This window comes from Vidua chalybeata, chromosome 6, assembly GCF_026979565.1.
Source record: "Vidua chalybeata isolate OUT-0048 chromosome 6, bVidCha1 merged haplotype, whole genome shotgun sequence".
NCBI classification, from domain to species: Eukaryota; Metazoa; Chordata; class Aves; order Passeriformes; family Viduidae; genus Vidua; species Vidua chalybeata.
The window spans coordinates 34864318-34886561 of record NC_071535.1 but is presented as its reverse complement, the minus strand read 5'-3'; the positions used below and the strand labels follow the sequence as shown (position 1 = coordinate 34886561).

At 40.7% G+C, this 22244-nt stretch overlaps 1 protein-coding gene across 11 annotated transcripts in view; it reads right to left on the bottom strand.

Moving 5' to 3' along the window:
* Positions 1-4738: 4738 nt before the first annotated feature.
* PCNX1 (pecanex 1) overlaps positions 4739-22244 on the bottom strand; it is an 89514-nt gene continuing 72008 nt past the window's right edge. For 6 of the 11 annotated variants that reach the window (XM_053946763.1, XM_053946765.1, XM_053946768.1 and 3 more), the window contains 8 exons: positions 21623-21773; positions 19703-19933; positions 19055-19329; positions 16657-16898; positions 15231-15667; positions 14335-14400; positions 13723-13863; positions 4739-10329 (listed from right to left, as the gene is read on the bottom strand). In XM_053946763.1, the coding sequence (XP_053802738.1) occupies positions 10189-10329; positions 13723-13863; positions 14335-14400; positions 15231-15667; positions 16657-16898; positions 19055-19329; positions 19703-19933; positions 21623-21773 (1684 nt within the window). In that variant the 3' untranslated portion in view covers positions 4739-10188. Of the gene's footprint in view, positions 10330-12830; positions 13065-13722; positions 13864-14334; positions 14401-15230; positions 15668-16656; positions 16899-19054; positions 19330-19702; positions 19934-21622; positions 21774-22244 lie in introns of all 11 variants that reach the window. The other 5 variants (XM_053946764.1, XM_053946771.1, XR_008431659.1 and 2 more) reach the window with 4 other exon arrangements.

Here is a 22244-nt window from a genome sequence, read left to right as displayed (position 1 = left end):
TCCAGCACACACTGAGGGCTCCAAGGGGCTACAACAGCAAGGCTGAAGTGGTGGTGAGGCTCAGGCAGAGATGTACAGGGCTTTCACTGAATCACCCCTCAGGCGGGCCCTGCTTGGCTGTTTGAAATCAGTTGATGATCAGCTCTGCTGTTTTTGATGTCTAGAGCACCTGATTTCTCACATCCAGCAGGTACCTCACCTTTCATTGTATTAATGGGGCTTATGAGAAAGACAGAGACATTTTACCAAGGTCCCTAATGAAAGGAGGAAGAGCAGCAATTTTAAGTTAAAAGACAATAGGTTTAGATTAGATATTAGGAAGAAATTCTTTACTATGAAGGTAGTGAGGCACTCAAACAGGTTGCCTAGAGAAGTTGCAGATACCCCATCCCTGGCACTGTTCAGTGCCAGGCTGGACTGAGCTCTGAGCAACCCGGCCTTGTGGAAGGGGTGTTGGATTAGATAATCTTTGAAGGTCCTTTCCAGCCCAAGCCATCCTATGATGTTACCCCACACATGTACCCAACCAGCACAAGTTATCCAGGTGCAAGGTCTCAGGTGGCATCTAATCCTTACCTGGACTGGAGGGTCCACACAACAGATGGAAGACCTGCCCATGCACAGGGTGCCCACTTGACTCAAATATCACCAGTAGAGACACTTTCATATGATGTTAGGGCTGTGTCTTCTCACGGGTGCTGGCTTCCTTGATCCTAATGCACTCTGCATCATGCCAAACTGAAAAACAAGAATGTCTCAGACCTCAGACATGGCTCCCTGTGAGCTGGCAGCAGGCAAATGGGCTGGCAGGCACTGTGGCCAAGTGTGTTGATGGGCAGGACAAGCAGAGGGGTCCAGGGGGAGGTGGTTACAGCATGTGCAGCAGTGGGGTGGGACAGCAGCAGGCTCCCTGGATGGCAGTGAGCTGTACCTTACCCAGGTTCTTCCCTGATAGCAACTAGCCTACCTTGAAGTACAAGGCATTTTCCAAATACAACTTTTTTTTTTTTTTTTTTTTTTTAAACTCATGTAAGGTATCAGGAAAGCAGATCACCCAGGCCACAGTCAAGAATCATTTTCAGGGATCATTTTAATAGATTCAGTGACAAAAGACAAGAGTGCTGCAGGAAGCTACCACCCAGAGGTTTCCAAGCCTTAGGCACAAGTAAGTGAAGTGCACTAAAACCAGCGTGTAGCAAGAAGGTCATCTTGTTATTCACAGGAAAGGTCCTGAGAAGGTAAGAAATAGAAACTCCAGGCTCTACCATGGCTGCGAAAGAGAGCTTGAGAGGGAGGCCTTTGCAGATCAAGGGGATGAAACAAGCCCAGTCTTGCTGTAGATGTACACAACACTGATGGACCAAAACTCTCCATTAGTAGCAAACAACAAGGATGACAAGAAGCATGAAGCTGTGGTATATAATTGCCCTAAATATATCTGAGCACTGCTTTCTCCAGAGACAGCTGCTGTCTTGTTGCCTGCAGAGGGATGAGCTACCAATTTTGCTTTCCACACCTCTGAGTGATGGGCAGAAATTGCAAATGTGCCAACAAAGACAGAGGATGCAAAGGGCACTGGCTTTTTCCCCCAGAGGAAGTCAGGGAGCACAGAGGTCTGACTGCTCCAGGTAAACATAAACAAGAAAGAAAAAAATTAATCTACCACAGCAATGACAGTGCAGGGGAGGGGGAGCTGGTCTGTTCCAAACCTCTGATACTCCCACGATGAGAAAATGAGAACTGGAACAGTTCCTGTTGCTGGGGAACATTGCTAAGGTCTCTCTGTCCCTGTCAGCCACTGCTGGGACATTTAAAATGTGCTCCACTAGCAAGGTAAAAATTGTTTTCTATAAAGACAGCATTGACTACCCGGCAACAATTTCCTGCCTGCCTTTTCTGGCACCTGCATCAGACAGCACAGGTAGGCTCACAGGAGAGCTTCACAAGTGCCCAGGTCCCAAGATGAAGTAAAAAAGAGATACTGAATTCTGTGCAAGGTCACATTACACTGTCCCGAGCCATCCTGTAATGCCTGCCACAGCAGAACGGATGTGGGGTCCAAACAAGGAGGAGAGGCTATTCAGATCAGCTGACATTTCTACTGCAGCTGCAGTATGGATACTTATTTGGGTTGCAGGATTTAGACATGCATTCTTAAGACCCACATGGGGAAACAGCAGCCATTTCATTCCCAGCATCACAAAGGGGCAAGAACACTGTGCCCTTTAAACCAAGGTTTAATTTGTAATTTTACCTGAATGTGACAATGCACCATAATATATACAATACACTGAGTAAAAGAAAGGTGCCTATTATGACTTTTTTAGTAGTTTGTAAGATTGACATCTGCTAAATCAGAATTACATTCAGAATTAATTTGCACTTTTGAGGAGTTCATCTCTGGTTCACTTTGACATAGGGGGATTACCAGAAAGAGGCTGAAAAATTATATTGGGGCTGCCTACTCCATCTCCTTCAGCTTCTGGAAAGACAAAAGTGGTCTTTCTCTTTCCTTATGTATATTTTCCCCAATATCTTTGTCTTCCTTTTTCTTGCTACTTGTTCCCCTCTTCTTCTTACTCCCCTGGTCATGGGATCACTGATGCAAAAGAAAATAATTAGGTGGGTGGGTGTCTTCCTTTCTTTGTGATATCTTAATAGGCATTATGAAATAGTGCAAAAGAAGAAAAAAAAAAAATCAGACAAATTAATTCATCCATCGCTCCCTCCTGTGCAGAGGGCAGGGCACGGGCCGCGCAGGTTCCCGGGGCGGCCCAGCAGCGCGGACTCACCGGTCGGTTTAGCAGGAACAGCTGGATGCTGCGGTGAGGATGGGAATCAAAGCGGCATCTCTGGGAGCACAAGGCCAAGGCAAGGCCGGAGCAGAGGAGCGGGCGGAAAGGCAGCTGCGGCTCCCACGGCGCTCGCTGCCCTCACAGGCCCAGCGCCCGCCGGCCTCCGGCGCCCCCTGCCGGCCGCGGCCACCCCGCCGCGACCCCGCCGGGCCGGCTTCCGCGGCGCGGCCCCCGGGACACGGCCCGGCCCCCGGGACACGGCCCGGCCCCCGGGACACGGCCCGGCCCCCGGGACACGGCCCGGCCCCCGGGACACGGCCCGGCCCCCGGGACACGGCCCGGCCCCCGGGACACGGCCCGGCCCCCGGGACACGGCCCGGCCCCCGGGACACGGCCCGGCCCCCGGGACACGGCCCGGCCCCCGGGACACGGCCCGGCCCCCGGGACACGGCCCGGCCCCCGGGACACGGCCCGGCCCCCGGGACACGGCCCGGCCCCCGCAGGAGCAGCTCCAAGCCGGCAGAGCAGCACTCGCGTGCCGCGGGTTCGCACCGGGAGCTCCGCGAGCCACCGCAGCAGCAGCGCCCTACGAAGACACGGTGTTCTGCCCCAAGAGCTCGGAGAGAAACGCAAACCACTTTCTGATGAACAGAGGAAAATCCACATAAACTGATTCAACCAAGCAGATCTGTAAAGTGCCACTACCCAAGTACCATCTTTCTACACAAGAATTATGGGTCATAGGAAGTCCGGGTAAAAATAGGATAGAGGACCATCTTTGGCAATACAAGGAAGCCATGCAATAGGCAATCCAGTCACCAGACCAGGTGTGTGTTGTAGAAGCAAAGACACTGGTCCCAGATACTTGATAGGCTCACAGGGATACATTGTCTTGGAGTAAGCGAACTGGATTTCTCTAAGGGCAAACTACCCTAAGAAATAGCCTCCAGCCAGTAACCAGGGCTCACGTTCCCCAATTTTTACCAGTTGCAGGCCTTCGGCTGACACTAACAGCAAGAAACAGTGGACTACAGCAACAATCTTACCCTTTGCCACCCCTACATAAGTCTGGAAGCGCTGCTCCTCCTTTTTTGATATTGTCAGCTGAAAGCTCAGCTGCTTCTTATAAACACAACAGTTAGAGAACTTTTAATCTTTTTACTGAGACTCACTTGCTCACGTTAAAAAATACAAGTTGTTTTTCTTTAGGAACACTTGTTCTATTTGTGTTCTCTCTCATTCTTAAATTGAAATTGCAGATGCTTTGTTTAGGTTTTATACAAAAGAAACATCCAATCTTTAAAGACACAGAGCTCTCCAATCACCATTGTTTATGTTAGAAGTTATCTTTTAAACTGTAAGGTGCAAGATAATGTTGCCTCTGTACAAGTGTGAAATATTTGAGACACTGGACAGACAGCAACTGAGTATTCTTAAACTAGCATCACTGTATCAAAAAGTGTTTAATGTAAACACAGTCATCAGGAGGACTCCATCCAATGCTGCACTTGACTATCAGATCAAGGATGGCAGAAAATTAGAAATGACTGATTAAACCATGCTAGGTAAGGTATTTCCCAGCAAAGTATGATGAATGAAAAATTACTGAGGACAAAGACAGTACAAGAGTGTTCTGGGCTTTAAAAAACATCCAAGAGAAGGGAAATCACTGACAGAGAAAATGCTTCAACAAAGACAAAACATTTTAACTGTAGAAGAGAGGGTATGTGGCACTTATTTATGCAAAAGCATGAAAACAGGGATGATGCTGGCAGTAAAACAGCAATAGGTGAGGTTATTCTTTGCATAGCTACAAAAGACAATTTTTAAACAAGAGAATCCTTCATTAAAGGATGATTTGAGTAAACTTAAAACAGTCCTTATAGGGAATTTGTGAGAATGACATCTTAAGAAACTGTAATCTTGTAATAAATGACAACAAGTGAAAAAAGGTTCTTTTATTTATCAGTGTTTCTCCACTGTCAATACTGTCCTTTTGCTGCAACACGTTGCAAAAAAACTCTCTGCCTTTTCCATTTTAAACAGCTACAATATTTACAGGCTGTTTCCAATAACACACGCAGACACATACACACTCACAGACACGCAGGTACATATATCCCTATCCCTGGCAAGGTAACCTTTTGCTGGTAGAGGAAATATATATTTTCATTGTCCATTAAAAACCAAAGCCATCCTCTCGTTTATGCTCTATTCCCCTCTCCATTTCCTAACCAGCAGCTATTGTCAGGCTTTCAAGGGCATCTGTGTCAGAAGTTACATATCCAGCTATTTGATTGCCATCTTTCAAAGTTGTGGCCTAAGTGTACTGGGCTTATCTAGTCAAACTGTACATACCAGAAGTCATAAAAATTGCTCATATTCAAATGTTCATGACCAAGTGATGTAGGTATACTCCCAAAATCTTTTGGGGCAGCCATCTTAATCACCTTTATAGAAATATGTATATCATGCTGGGGTGAAACAAGTCACATGCTTTACCTTCCACCAAGGTGTTATGTACCCACTTTTTTACTAAGGCACCAGGAATTACCAGTATAATTTCTGAAAGAGTCCAGCGCCACTGAATGTACTGCATTAGAATATCAAATAGCAAGCCAGACAAGAAAATAATAGATGCCTATATAATAGGTATAAAATTCCTTAATAAAATTAAGTACATAAAACCTGCGGTGGTACAACCCCAAATCCAATATAAGTTGAATAATATTGTTAATGGTAAAAAATGCAATTTATCCAGCTCTATTTCGTAAATTAAGAGTTCTTGAATTGAGAAAGGTCTTTAAAGCAGTGTCTTTGTTATCTACACTCCTAGGTTGCATGGTGGTGTGTGCATTATCAGAGAAGGTTGAATCAATCATAAGGCATCTCTTCACCCCTTGCCCAAATCCAGACAAAGCTTTATAGCCTCTTGCCAAAGGCATAGACCCGTGCCACGTCTTCATCTGTCATCTCACCAGTCATCCAGGCTTCTCAAAGAGTTCTTCAGTTCCCAAAGGCATTGTGACCACGGGATGAGGAATGACTGGTGATAACTCTTGACTGGAAAACTGACATCACCACTCAAATATGCCAGATGTCCCATGCAAAGTGGCTGTAGGACCATTCAGCCTACATGGAATTACCTCAAGAAATAATCATCACCGTCATCTTCCCCAAACTCTGAAACCAGTTCACACATGCTGGATCATGAGAGAGATCCCCAGAATCCAGCACTAGTATCATCCATTTAAAGTAGCACACAAGTCTAGGTGTCATCAGTGGTGTCACATACACAGTTCTAGGTTTTTGGTTTTTTTAATCAGAACATTTTAAAAGATTTCACAGAGAAGTGAAATGAGAAAAGGTTTTAAAACATCACGTAGTAGCCATTTTTACTAATGACATTATCTGCTTAATGGGGTTTTAAAGCCCTTTTCTGCAACTGAGTGTTTTAGGGAGAAGTCCTTACATAGGTACACATAGATACAACCTCCAAAGAAATCTGAAAGAAAATAGATTGGGATCTACCTGGAAGCTACAACAGTAGGACTTAACTGGAATGTTCTTATGCCAAGAGAATATCACAATGCAAGAGGATAGAGTAAAAGCAAACATCTGTAAGGGTTTTCATAAAAGTCTAGAAAGATCTAAAAAATTCTGCTCTATGGTAAGGTTCGATTTCGACTGACAGGACTAATTTGAAAATACCCATCTTTTCCATCCTTACAACAGCAGAAAAATATTACACATCAAGACAAAGGCCAAGAAAATAAAACAAAAGATGAAATAATTTCCATCTAGAACAGAGCTTTCCACAGGCAGGTCTATCCTGTGGGGAGGTGTGCCCACATGGCCAAGAAGGCCAATGGTATCCTGGCCTGTGTGGCCAGCAGGACCAGGGTTGAGATCATGCCCCTGTACTCAGCACTGGTGAGGCTGCACCTTGAGTGCTGTGTCCTGTTCTGGGCCCCCCAGTTAAGGAAGGACATTGAGATGCTCAAATGCATCCAGACAAGGGCAACAAGGCTGGTGAAGGGTCTGGAGCACAAATACCATGAGGAGGCTGAGGGAGCTGGGGTTGTGCAGCCTGGAGAAGAGGAGGTTCAGGAGAAACCTTATCACTCTCCACAACTCCCTGAAAGGAGGGTGAAGACAAGTGGGGACTGATCTCTTCTCCCAGGTAACCAGTGCCAGGACAAGAGGACTAGTCTTAAGCTGGAAGTTAAGACTTCCCCAGTCTTAAGAGGAAGTTTAGGCTGGACATTAGGAAGAAATTCTTCACAGAAAGAGTGACTGGGCATTGGAATGGGCTGCCCAGGGAAGTGGTTGAGTCACCATCCCTGGAGGCATTTAAGAAAAGACTGGATGTGGCACTTTGTACCATGGTCCAGTAGTTGTCAAGGTGGTTAGTTCGGTCATCGGTTAGACTCTGTGACCTCAAAGGTCTTTTTCAACCTAGTTAATTCTGTGTGATTCTGAGTCAGAAGAAAAACATTTCTGTCACTTGCACAGTAGAAACCAAAGATAAACTATGTACAAACCAACATACAATCATATGAATCTTAATGAGTCCAGGAATTAACTTTAGAGTTACATTTCCAAAGCCTTATGGAAGAGTGAAATTTCAACTAGGTGGCTTCTGTTGAGCAGATCCGAATACATATGAGCGCTATGTGAACGGCTTCACAACAGATGTTAGACAAGTACCTGAAAGGAAGTGTTAACCTGTTAGCTCTGCACATTAAAATTCATTTCCTGAAGTCAGCATACCAAAAGCCTTATGTTTTATAAAAAATAGAAATATTCATTAATTCTCTTTGCCCTTAAAAAAATTCTCTCTCTTTCCCTATCTGCTGTTTGTCAATGTAATTCCAGGCAGATACACATATGCGCTATAATTTCCACATTAACAAGCCATTAATTCCTATCACATCTTTTACCAGCAATGGACATTGTCCTTACCTTGCCCCAAAGAGAGCAAGAGATTGTTCAGTCAGGGTTAACATACTGAAAGTTGTTTCAGTCAGCTTTAAAAAAAAACAAAGCAAAAATTTATTTTGGTTTTCAGTAATTTGTTTACCTCAAGGCTTCAGTCCAAGGGAAAAAACCCAACCCTGTGCAAATGATATCAAATAGGGGCTTATTTTCAAACAAACTTCTCCCTTTTAAATGAAGCAATGTTCCTAGTGATAACAGAAAACCTGTAAGGTTAATTAATTAAAGGTATTAATTAATTAAAAGTATTTACCTGAAGGGAGGACATAGAATAAAACCTTCACTAAAAGGCCTTCAGTTCAAAACTTACACATTTTCTTCATTTCTGATAGCAGCATTACCAGACCACTACAGAAGTTTTGTTTTCTGTACTACATTTTCATATATGCAGGAGATTAATTCAACTACCCTATAATGTGATACATGTGATAAATAATTTTGCTGTTCCACATAGTTTCAAGGGTGGCAGATCTGTGCATTTATACCATGATTAAATGGGACTGTGTATGAATAAAGTGAATAGTAATATGCAACTTTAAGATGCACAGCATTTCAAGGACAAGTTTGCATAGTCTATGATGCAAGCAAGGTCCCAGTATCATTCACTGGGAAAGGTAACTGGAATTGAGTAGCTACCAGACACACAGACTTACCCTTTCATGGCCAGATGGCACACAGTGACTTGAGCTGGAAAACCAGTGTTTCTTAGGTAGCTGTTTCTTCCTTTTTTCTTATCCCATGTAATTTCATTCTTACATTAGTTACATAATGGACAATGTTTCTCTGATGTCAGAGAATTAATTATAATAACCTCTGTGGTATATCAGAAGTCTCATCTAATTACAACACATATAAAGAAGTGGAGGTGACTGGGAAGAAGATGGCTGCTCCCAAAAGCTAGAACTTGTATGCAAATTCCCCACAGAGTCCTATATAGTTACAGGTCAGAAACAGGAAACAATCGCAACAGGTACATTTCTTTCTTACGGATTAAGAAAAGTGAGTCATAGGAACTGCAAGTCAAGAACAAACCAGTTTCCCTCTCACACTCCCATGATAGTTCTGAGTTACTTGTTTCCCTGAATACACACTTTTAAAAAATACAATAAAACCTAGGATATGTAACACATGAATAATTCAACTTCACAGTTATAAATACTCAAATTACACTTACATAGAATATATAATCACAGAAAATAAAATTCAAGTCATAGAAAAGAATGAAGACTAAAGGGAAAGAAAAGGCAAGGTGGTAAAAGTGATACAAGTTTAGGGCTGTGCCTTCTATAAAAGATCGTTGAAAGCAGAAATCAAGTTTTGCTGGGTTCTTTTTTTGTTTTGTTTGGAGAGTTGTTACTGTTTTTTCTTTTTAAAGTGGATAGAATTAAAAAAAAAACTTCAAGCATCTGTGAAGTAATCATGGACCTGCACCTCCCACTACAAAACTAAAACTACTGTGTTTGCCAAAGAGCCAATGAAACAACACAGCCAGCTCTGGGTGTAAAGAAGCAAAGTAGCCATGGCTAGTGAAGGAAAGACAGATGGAAAGTCATATTGAGGCCCACTTTAAAGCTAGTTGTGTTGTACAGGCTTGAGGTACCACTGCTACCACAATAAAGTCTGATGCAGTACAGGGATACTCAGGTGCTTTTCTACACATTTGTTATTTTACCATTTATTGTGAAGAGGATGCAGCAAATGCACTTGTACGAAATACAGAACATAGAACCAAACCCATGGCACAGCCCTTACCATCAACATGTATATGGAGAGGGAGGGGATTAATCCCAAAGGCAATTTAAATAATGGTATTTTATATACTTATATTTATATATATAAATAAATGTTCTCAGCAATCTCAGGGTTGTTTTTAGTGCATTGCTGTAAAAAATTAGTGCAGTTCTCATTAATGTTTAGCTCATAAGGAATAAGAATCTATACATCTGTTCAGTCTCTTCTTGCCACACCTGAAACCCTTACACTGTTTCACCAAACGGAAGGTTTGTAGTCAATTTCATTAAAATAAGGTGGATGAATTCCACACACTCTGTGACAAGACATGGCAATTTTTGGCAAAACAATTAGAAAAATATGAGGTGCTCTGATCTTAGAACTGAAAAGTTTGTTGATTTAAAGCATTACGCAATGCATAACAAAATTTATAAACAAAAGATATGTCTCAACAAATCTATCCTTCATGCAAGTGTTTCTTCAGCAGCTAACAACTTAAAAAAATTTCTTACACTTGTTTATTTGGGAAAGGGACTTAGACAAATCTGTGTTTCAAGTCCTTTCCTACAACCAGACCAAAGTTTTGTGTCCTGGGAGCTGCTTCTTCTGGACCCTTCTCTCTTCTGAATCATTGGAGAAGGGGAAGTTTCAGTCTCAAAGAGATTTACACTTCAGCCCCAAGTTCAAGGACTCCAGTTTCAACAACAGCAACATATTTATCTTCAATTTGAACCAGCAGGATGGTTTTATCTATATGCGACCGACTACTTGGATCTCTGCTGCAAGGCACCCAGCGGTGAATCACCTGGAAAAAAAAAAAAAAAAACAAAAAACAACAAAACCAAAGTATAATAAACTGTAAGCTCCACAGGGACAGCTGTCATATCGAAGTTGTGGCTGACAACTCAAGACCCTTACAGGGCCAAAGGAGCAAAAATACAGGAGTTATATGACTTAGTTGCTCATTTTTCAATGACAGCATACCCACAGATAAGCTGCGTGTTGAAGTCTTGCTGAAGATCTGCTTCTTAAAATCACAGGTCTTTTACAACCATGAGAGCAGCCAGTCTGATTTAGATTTGAGTAGGAACAACTTGACCCAAATCAGAACCAAACAGTTCATCCAAAGTGAGTAGCAACTGACAAAAGGGCACACATGGAGATTTGGGATATTCTGATGCTCAGTTTGTAATAATCTTAAAACACCTCAGTGTTGTACAGTGCAGAACCGCAGCTCACCAGGAGTCAGGGCTAAACTACTGTCTCTTGCAAGTTACAGCTCTTGCCGTGATTTTGTTACCTATGCACTGTGAATTCAAGGTTGATCTTCTAAACCAAGTTAATCAAAGATAATTTTAAATTAAAAATATTACAAAGAAGAAGGGGTTCAGAAACAGTGCTACAAATTATTGTACCATACTTCCTTGGATCTACAGAACTCCAGTACTTTGATCTGCTACTTCCAAGGATCCTGCCTGGTACTGACTGCCAGAAGGTCCCTTTTTCATACCTTGTATGTCTCTGTTCATCTGCCTCCTTAAAAACACACACTTAACTTCTGGGTGCCCCAAAGGAACCGTAAGGATGCTCCATTAATGCAGGTATAAGTATCATCAACTTCACAGAAATAGAATTATCTCAAATTTCCCAACGGTGGGAAAACAACCCTTAATTTAAGACAAAGTAAGTCAAAAAACAAGTGAAACTAATTTTTACAAATTCCACAGCAGTGAAGTTTTCAAGAGTCCTAAAGATATAAAGGGAAAAAAATTACAGAAAACCACAATCTTCCAAGATCAAATCCAAGAGACTCACTTAATCTTCATTATACACAGCTGGCAATTTCTCTTAACACTGGGTGAAGGAAATTTAGCTTTGTCCATTCCATGAGATCGATGCTGCAGGGAGAACAGTTCAGCCAGGGAAGCACAGCATCTTTAGTTCCTCTCACGCAACAGTATGATATTTAAGTGTCTGTTCAAGTCTGACTCCAAAGTGTGCTCATATAGTTTTTATACTGTTGTATGGAATGAGAAGAGGAATATCCTGTCCCCAGACACAGTAAAGAGTTTTCCAATGAAGTCCCAAGTACTACATCCCTGCTGTCCAATTTAACACTGGTACCTTTGAGATTGCTGCAGACAATACCATGGCTCCTTAAAAACTGTGCATATGCAAAAAGCTGTACACAGATTAAAACTTATCACTGCCATACTGCCAAACTCAGTTTTACCATCTCTTCTATAATGACTGGCATTTATTTGGTACATGTGAAATGCTGTCACTAGGTAGTCAAGAGGTGGTAATAATCTTTTGGAGGAAAAGGGTTCCTCTTAACCCCAGCATCATGTATCATAGAAAGATAATGCTGGGCATACCCTCTTAAAACCTGGAAAAAGCAGCTACATTCCAAAGAGGACTGCTGAATGTAATTTCTTTGAAGAAACCTTATAATGTCTTTCTGCCTTATACACACATTGCACTGCATACTCAGTAAGATAAACTAAATTAGGAAAAAGGCTTTTTTCAGCAGCAGCAAAGTTTTAAACTACTAAGTGCTGAACTTCATACTGAGAGCAGACATAAGGTAAACTGCTTAATGAGCAGCAACTCAGCAGGTAAGAACAATTTCTGCCTATTTGCAGAAAGGACCACAGTCCTTTCACAGGATCAGAAAAGGAAGACTGTCCTAAGTGCCTTACCGATACTAGTATGTTTAACTACAGGCAGCTGAAGCAGGCAGTGGAAACCATGTCATCAAGTTAAATCCCTTCCTCCTAAATACACTCAGGATAATCTGGTGCTTTCCCCCTTTCTTGTAAGGTTAAAAGATGCTCTTCTAAAAAAAACTGCCTATATGCTGTACCAAAAATAGATGAGAAGCATTCAGAAAAACAGCTTACTCGGACCTTTAAATCCTCTTGTTTTAATCTTTCTATAGCATCAATCACTGTACATGTCAGCATGCTGCAATTCACAGAACACACTCGCAAACTCCTGAAAAAAATTGTCCCGTGACACCAGGCAAGAGGACACGTTTCAATATAACCCTTTACATTCACCATCTTTACCACATTCTTGATCTGCAATAGTATGTCTAAACCCAAGATAATTGAGAACATTTACAACAGCATTCTACTCACAGGTGTTACCTACAACGTAACCTTACTGTCCTAAGAGTGGGCTGTCAACTCTGGTAGATTGCTTCCATGAATAATTGTGTTTCCAGTGCCTTTTCTTAATGTTGATGCAACAGCAAGGTAGATACAGTGTACACTGTGTTACTGGCATATCTCCATTTCTTACCTGAAGTTTGCACATATATCCACAGTGATGTGGACTTTCAAATGGCAAAATCTATCCCTAAAAGCAATTTATAAATAACGTCTCCAATTGAGGTAAGCAGTCAAAGAAATTTCTTCAAAACTGATCTATTCCAAATGAAAATACAGTTGTATTGAAGAACAGTTGTAGACCATGTCAGTAACTCTTTCGTCTATCACTGAGAGAATACTGGAGCATCTTTACAGACATCAAGATCTTAAAAAAAAAAAAGTATGTCTCAGTAAAAATCAAAAGGTTTCAAAGACCACTGGGTTTTTTGCTCACAAAAGGAGCCTAACTTGGGAGATAAGTTTTCTAGCCAATGCAGTAAATTTTTATAAATTGCAGATGTAACATACGGAAAAGCAATACACAATTTCAAGTCATGGGCTTTCACAAGTTTTAGGTAGAACAGATTTCCTTCTTAAAGAAAAGTAAACACCTACCACGTATCTATTATATAATAAAGAGACATTTAAAGACAATCTTATTTGGCTCTATTTTGATGAGAATAATTTAATCTTTCAATTACTTGTTAGTAAATCTGTTCAGGGATTGACAGTTTAAAGAAAGGAAAATTAATGTTGGATGAATGAGAGCAATGCCTGAGAAATCATGACCAGTTGAAAGAAGGCAAGGAAGGAGTGGTGGCTTACAACATTTGAAACATCATCCTGCATCTTCTGCACAGAGATGCAGAAATAGCTCTCTGCCTCAAATTAGGATTCTAGATCTGCTCTTCCAGCAACAGTGACTTTGAGGACAGTGACCTACCTACTACATCAATCTTTGCATTGACATATAGGCAGACTGCTGCAGAATCAAGACACTGCCTTTTTTAAGGTTAGCTTGCCAACTTCCAAGCAAAACTTACATGGCCTTCCATGCCTTCCTGAGGACTCCAGTCTTTCCAGCTGTTTCTTCCAGCTTTTAGCCGTATCACCTCATCTGGCCACTGCAGCTCTTTCCTTTTTGACACGTTGATCCCTTCCAGTACTTGACTGGGATCCATTAGCTACAAGTAGGAATTGAGTTTTGACTGTTAGCTCAGCCAAAATTTAAAAGAAACAGATAAACTGTAACCTTTTGCATAATTCCAGATAACTGACTTTAACCCACTGAAATTGATTTCTGACCAATTTCAAGGTTGGAAACTTGAGCTCCAGGCTCTCCAAGCCCAAACAGCACTGAATTTGGAAATGATGCTGTGGTTTCAGACACCAGTGAATATGGTGAGTATGCCAATTCACTGAAGCAACAGCTCTGGTTCCATTCCCCACCTCTTTCAGTTATACTAGCTCATGGCAGGGTTGGGGAGCTGGCACAACAAAAGCATTGGCAGCACACAGTCTAGTAGCAGGGAAAAGTTAAGTGGTATGAGCTGTTACAATAGGCTCATTACTTCTTACAGAATACCTTAAGAAACTTGGGGAATTCAATGTTAGGCAGAAGTATTTATCTACTAGCATGGTTAGTTGAGACCCACCCCGTGTTTTGAAGTAAACTGGACTTTCCACAGGGCAAGCAAGAGAAAACTCCTGAAAAATTCTTCCTATTTAAGGACAGAGAGAACTCCATTATGTCCACTATCCAAGGGCACATATCCACTTTATCCTCCTCACACAAAGGATTAGTAAGCAGCTTCATAAAAGGGCCCTTGCCTGCAAACAAAAGCTATTAAGCACAGACCTGAAAAATCAATTTAACTTTGCCCACTATGATGCAATTTACTAAGGATTACTCTAAACTGAGGTGGTATCCCCAATGAAATCATGTTTATTATGATCTAACCTCTTAAAAAGACTTCTTGAGGTTTCCCACAAGTATAATGCCAATGATATGTAGGTGGGGCTAATAAAAGCTAAGAAAGCAAGAATACACATTCCTGGATTTTCACAAAACAAGTAAGGCTGCCATGATTAACTTAGTCAATAGTGAAATGCTTGCTGCTCAGTAAACCCTGAAGTGGATATAACCAAAGAATAAATACATATGAAAGTGAAAGCAAGTATTTTACACTTACTTTTGTGGAAAATCTACTTGGCTTCAAAGAAAAAAGCCTTCTATCCTGCAAATGAAGCTGTTTAGCTTTACCTGCTGTAAAGTATAAAAGGTAAACTAAATATGAAGTGGATCTGAGTTCCACTGACATTCTCAGAGCTGCACTAGAGCAAAACAGAAAAATAATGTAAACAAGGAACATACAGGAAGGCTGCTTGTCCAGAAAACCTTTTCTTTCCATTAATTCTCCAAACATAACTGCACAGAAACTGCATACCAGATATTCCAGAACGTGTATTTGTAATTAGCAATTTCAACAACATACAAAGGAAAAGTAATAAAAGCATGTGGAAACATAACTTGTTCTTCTAGACTATTCACCTGGATTCTGTAAATAACGTCATCCTTTTTGGCTTGCATTTGGTTTGCAGGGCTTGCACTGCCACCTGACTGAGTTTCAGCTGCATTACTCCCTCCTTCTGTCCCTAGAAAGCCCACAAGGGCATGCTGTTTACAGGCTGGGATGCTTTGGCTGGAGCTGCTAGAAGAGGGCAGTCCATGCTGCACGCTGACCCCAGTCTGGCCAGTAGGTTCCATTTGGTTCACCATAGATAGGCGGGACTGGATGGATGATGGGAGGTTCCGAAGGGATATCTGACTGGTGGAAGAGCGCCGGCAAGGCACAAAGCCTGTTGTGGATGTGCGAAGAGATGAATGACGGCTGCCATAGCAGTAGGATGAATGGCTTGCTACTGAGGCACGGGCAGGGGAATGTCTGACAAGGCTGGACTGCACAGAGTGAGAGCTGTGACTGGTGCCTAAAAGTAAAAGATACAGAATCAGGAAAGTTTGATAAAGCCTCCCCCACACAACAGATTGCCAACACACAAATGTTTTAGTGCACAGATAAACAAAATTGATTGGTCTAACCAACGCCATCTGAAATGGATGTTTTGCGGAAGGTCTCTGCTGCATCTCACATAGCAGAACATTTCAATACATTCCATTCATCTTATCTCACAATTGCATATTCTGTTCAATTCACAATCCCTATCAGACAAGTACCTTGAAAAATGCTTCAGTCTTGCACTTTTTGCATTAACAATTTCCTACTTAATATTAGCACTTCAGTTTACCATACTTAAGGCAATAAGAGAGGTACAGATGCCCGTGTTTCAAAATAATACGCTTGATTACACATGCAAAATTTGGGACAGAAAATTTGTTAGAACAAAAGCTATTTTAAAACAAGTTCAAATTTAATACACTTAAAGTTAAAAACAGAGATTGCAGTTCATGAGCATTGGTGTAATTGCTTTTCCTATACTAAATATTTGCAGATACCTCCTCAGCTGATAGATCTAATTATGTTCCTACAACTATGTATATCTGTAGTTTGTTTGTGAGTAAAGGCAATGTTTGACCCTTGAATAGATTCAGCTAGAATATTGTGCAAATAAGAGAACTTGTTTCACTGTATAAGAAATATAAACACTCCCAAAAAATGATGAGTTCAGTATTTGCTAACAACAGAAGTGAAAAGATCCAGTCTGTAGAAACCTGTTATAAAAAGTTATTTGATCTATTTTGTCAGCACAACTATACCCCTATTTATCAGATCTGTTTGGGAACCTTGTATTGCATAAAGCAGTACTGTAGTTTGAGATGAATCCAGCAGCTCTTAACACAACATAAAATCACATCACTTTAGCTTGCTTTTTCTTTTAACTTAGGCCAAAGAGCTGAAAGGCCTGTTCTGGCTATAGGACCAAACTCGTATGAAGTTGTTTCTTTGTTTCAACTTTACCCAGAGTGGAGAGATGAGTTGGTGGATGAGCTGCAGGAAAAGTTGTGGGATGAGATGCAACAGGAGGGTGCTGTACTGCTCCAGGTCCCTGCCCTGTAGTTGCATTCCCTCCTCCTTGTGACATGCTGCTCTGTGACTCATTGATAGTAGCATTGTTACTTGTGCAAGAAGCTCCACCTCCAGCATCTGAATCTTCAATATTTCCACCACTATTGCAGCCAGCTCCACAGCCTTTCCTTAGTCTGGAAACATAGTGCAAGTGATACATTAAGGCACAGCTCCTAATCATTAGTATTCTAAAAAATGTTTCATGACATGCAAAAGGATCAGCACAATCCACAGCATTTCCTAAAATCGTTAAAACTTGACTTTATTTTCTCAGAATATGCTTTGCAAATATAAACACCGCTTTCTAAGAGACTGCAATTTTTTTTTATGACAGCTATTCAATAGCATTATTTATGACAAGACAAGTGCTCATAAAAATTAGCTTTTTAAAAATTATACCGCCTCTTGTTATAGATAGATAATGAGATTACTTGCTCTCGCAATTAAGGGATGAATATTGGGTGTATATTAAGAGAAGCTTTATTGATGTACAGTTATGTTATTGTGGTTTGTTGTTTAGATGTCCTCTGTTCTTCTCCAGGAAGCCCCCTTCCCCCTGCTCCTCTGTATTGTTGCCACCAGACACCCTGGGTTGTCTAGGACAAGTAGAAAGAAGGCATGTACATATACCCCTTGCATGGGGCAGTTGGGAAGAAGAGTTGACTGACAGACTTTGGGAGGGGTCAAGGTTGGCTTGGGTTTCATACCCCAGGGGTATGAAAGGCAAAGCATCCATCTTGAAGATGAACCAGCCACGTGGTAGGCAGCCACAGGAGGCTTCCAGCGCTGTTTTTCCTTATTTAGTCCTTTTGTACTTTTTGTTAAGGTTGAATACACCTTTTAAAACTTTTAAAGTGAGCAGTCATTTCTCACACTCTAAAGTACAATAAAGTGATGAAATTCCAACTCAAATGCTCATAGAACATCCTGGTTATTTTGGGAAAGTTTAGTAAAACTTATGCTACTTAACACACTAGTCATATATAACTATTACACTGCAAAATCTCTGTCTACACAGACTAGCAAGGAAACAATATTTACTAGATTTTTAATATATTTGGTTTCTGTTATCTTCAGAATTGCACTCACGATTGTTTGAAGCACATACTGAACATTCAGACAGTAGGTTAGCCACCGTTTTCCAGTATACATAACCACACAGCTTTTTCAACACATCGTTTACGCTAACAAACTTCAAATGGACACAAAAACCACAGCACATTTTCTCCTCCCTTCAATTCCTACTTTTAATTTTCTTTTCTGTCACACTCAAGTACACTGAGCACCCCTTTCCAATTTTTTTGTCCCAGGACACAGAATCCTGAAGCATAAAGGTTGGATTCAAATACTGCCGTGTATCATGCTTTCACCAGTTATTCTATCAAGTTGGACAAGCTGATGGCAATAGGAGACAAACATCACAGACTGCATTAAATGTGGCATTTTTGGCACTCTGGGTGAAGCAGCATGTTCTGTTCTGATATGCTGTAGATGTCTAAGATAAATACAACCATCAGAACAGCTACAGGACTGTTCAGACCACGGCACAAGCTCCTGGAATTACTAAGAACTGGGGTGCACATTTCTGAATGCCACACAACTGCCACTGCTGCTTTTGGAGCCACAGTCATAGAGGGCCAGAAGTGCAGTAAAAGTTCTCACGGCCAATAAAACACAGCACAGCAAGAGTTTGTACTGGATTGCCCAGGGGTCACATGGAGCAACCATTACATCATTCCAGTTACTTGTTCTGGCACCAACATACAGCAATATATAACATATAATGATATATGTTAGTAACATAAAGCACTTGTGAGATTTTGAACAACAGCTAAAGCTTGCATAACTATGGATGAGCATGCTCTAAACCATTAATATAGGCACCCTCATGCTAAATATCTGCCAGACAGGAATCCTACCAAACAGTCCTGATTCTGTAAAGATGGTATTATAGATTGAAAAGCCATCATACTGAAAAAACACAGTACAGTACACATGTCTCTCATTACCAGACCGAGCATTAGATCTGAAGTTGCAGTTCCTGCATCTAGACTTTGTCTTCTTTTCTCTGAGCTCTCATTTACATAGTTTGTGCTATATTACTCAGCCCTGGAGATTAATCCTGTACCAAAGCAGTTGCCATATGTTACTGATATGCCTAAATTAACAGTCAAGATTTATTTTAATGTGATTGAATGTTATAAATTATGCTGTGTTGGGCGTGTGCAAGACTAGTTAATGGAATATGAGAGCATGAACACATATTATGGGAACCCCTTTCTCAGCTCACCTGTGCCATGTAGACACGATGAAGTTTCTGATGTTTCCTAAGCTGATGGCTCCCCCAAGAATGTCCTTTAGCTGTTCATGACTATCTGAATAGGAAGTAGTCAAAGGTGAGACATAGATTGGGTATCCAATTGGCTGGTCACAAGAAGAGTTGATCATGTTCCTCAGAGCTTGTTTAGCATTTTGGATACTTCCTCTTTCGGGATTACGATTACGCAGGAAGACAAGCTCCTGCTGTTGTCCTGCCCACAGGCCACGTACACACTCCTTATTGACCTGCAAAAGCCAAGAAGAGAGGCTGTGTCACAAAGTGAAACAACGAGAGCATGTGGTGACTGCTGTGTTACACCAAAGCCTTCATGAGCACATTCAGTGTTGCACTGCAGAACTGCCAGCATTAACACGCAGCTCTTTTACAGGCTGAACTTCAGGACACAGGCTGCAACAGCGAGGATAAAGAAATTTAAGAAGGGGATGAGAAATTAAGTGAGAAGGAACTGATTTTCTGATACAATACTTGCACTGTATGAGAAGAACCAGCCCTATTAATAACAAAACAGTAAAGATTTCAGTCGAGGGAGCAGTTTGGTATAGTTATTAAAATACACCCCAACTTGCTGTCACATTATGAAATGGACACAAAGCTTACCTTAATGACCCTGAAACTGAGATAGCGCTTATTGAGCATAATGATTTTATATTCATTGGTGCCATCATCCATTACGTGGCGCAGAGCAAGAAGGGACGGAGAATTGGAAAGAACTGCACTTCGCCAAGCAGGGTCCCCTTCATGTGCTATAACTAGATTTTCTTCATGAGTTGTTATAGCTTCATAAAGGACAGAAGGATCATCATATTCATCTGGAGAAGTGAAGTGATCCTGTTCCAATAATACATGTTCATTAAGGTATGATTAACATTTCAGATGCAACTACATATAAAAATAGAACATTTCACACCTCAAACTTTTTAAATGATCAGTGCATTACACAAAGTTAGCCATCAAATTATCAAATACCTACTCTAGAACACTGTTAAAGATGACTTCTTTTACAACAGATTGGTTCTGTTTGCTCTTTTTTCAACTTAAAACCAAAATGATTGGAAGGACCTGCCTATCACAGATTCAAGTAAATTTCTAGGTGAATTTTATACTAGATTTATATCTATTTTTAATGTTGGAAGAAGCTTTTTAGTTTTAGCTTCTCTTCTTATTCATAAGCCTCCAACTGTAAAACACTTAAGTAAAGCACTGATTATACACTGAGATTGTACTATATAAAAACAGCAATAAGAAGAAAAACAATATTTACTATTAAAAAGTTCACATTAATACTTGATTACAAACTTCTCCAGCATCAAAACAACTTATATTACTATGAAGACAACTTACATTACTGCCAGTCAAATTAAAACTGCAAAACACAACACAAACAAAACACAAAACCTGCAAGTTCAATTCGGTATTGCGTAACATTACTTTCTGGGTAAAAAAGGATTTAGCTTTGGTTAATAGCTAAATTTCCACACTGACTGAAGCCTGAGTATGTTGATGCACTGCAAGTGAATTAAATCATCTTTCACAGATTAACAGAATTTTTTCACTGTTAGTATGATCTGGTTTTCTCTCCCTCTTCATTCTTTGACTTCAATCAAACCCGTTTTGCACAGCAACCCTTTGAGAAGGCTTAGAGTGTTGTTGAAGTGGTACTTCTGCTGGTTTCAACAATGACTTGGTAATTATTCTGCTTTGCTGTATGTACTCCTATCACACACATTCTCCTAGATGCAGAGAGTTTGTGTTACATGAATAAGTTAATTCAACCACTGCTAGTTTTGGGAGACTCCAGACTGCAATGACGGCTAAAAAACCAACCTTTATTATTAATTTTTAAAATGCAACTAAGATTTGTTTATTTACTGCTTTTCAAGCAATCTATTCTTTGTAAATACCAACACTTCTGCCCCCTTACAGAGTGCTTATCGCTAAGTACATTTTTGTGTACTTGCTGAGTTAATACATGCACTGGACAGAATTTGAGATCATTCCTCTTCACCCACACTTCGCTACAAAGACAAACTCTAATTCAACTTATGGAAAAGCAACCTTCTCATTCTCACCTGAAAACTGTGATTACAACACATCAAAGTAAACAGAACAAGAAAAACAACTCCCACTGGAGGAGAGGACTATGCAGCTTTGAACGCATAACCTTTTAAACCAACTACACATGTGTAGGGAGAGAAGAGGGAAAATATCAAAGAAGCTATTCATAAGGGAAATCTCTAGATAGGTATGAAACAGGGCTTGACACGTTCTCTGATCTACAGTTATTGTAATTTTCAAGCTCTGAGCATAAACAGCATTCCCTTTTCCTCTGTATCACCTTCCACAAAAGCTGTAATAAATCCAAGGACAAGACACAATAGTCCCTTGTTTTCAGTAGTCAATTTCTATCACAGTCCTTTTATTCTCATCCTATTTTCCCTTTCTCCCAGACACTAATTTTTAAAAGAAAAAATGCACAAAAATAGAAAACTGGACACATCTTTCTGTGTAATCTCTCACTTGATGTAGCTTCAGTGACATCCGTATTCCAGGGACCACTACTTTCCTCAGCAATTCCATGTCAGCAAAGATCCATTCATCTCTAATTGAAGATATACGGAAGTCACCCTTAAATAGGGCATGCAGGCCATACAAGAAGGATTCCAGGTTACTGTTGAGGGGGAAAAAATGAAAACAACCCAAATATTAACAGAAGTACAAACATATCCACAGTTATCATCACTGCAAATAAACTACTGAGCTGCACAGAAAGGCACATAATTCTTCTCTACCAAGGTAAGCTACAGGATAAAAGAGGGAAAAGATGTCTGTGTAAAAAAACTTGGTGCATCAGATGTCTACCTGCAATGAACAGGTAATGAACAAACTACATGCAACTGACTATTTATATGAACTAAAGCAAACAAATACCATGAGGAGTGCTTGATTTTACTCTAAAGATTTTTAAAGGCAAAACTTTTCAGGGTAACACAGCAGTTAAAGGGGGTATCCAACTTCAGTTCTCCATGCTTTATTACAAAATAAAAACGTTAACTTTTCATGCTTAAAAGGCACTGTTTTCAATTACTAAGCTAACTTAAGAGTGAAGAATCAAATATGCTCTGATGAGTCTTGGAAATCC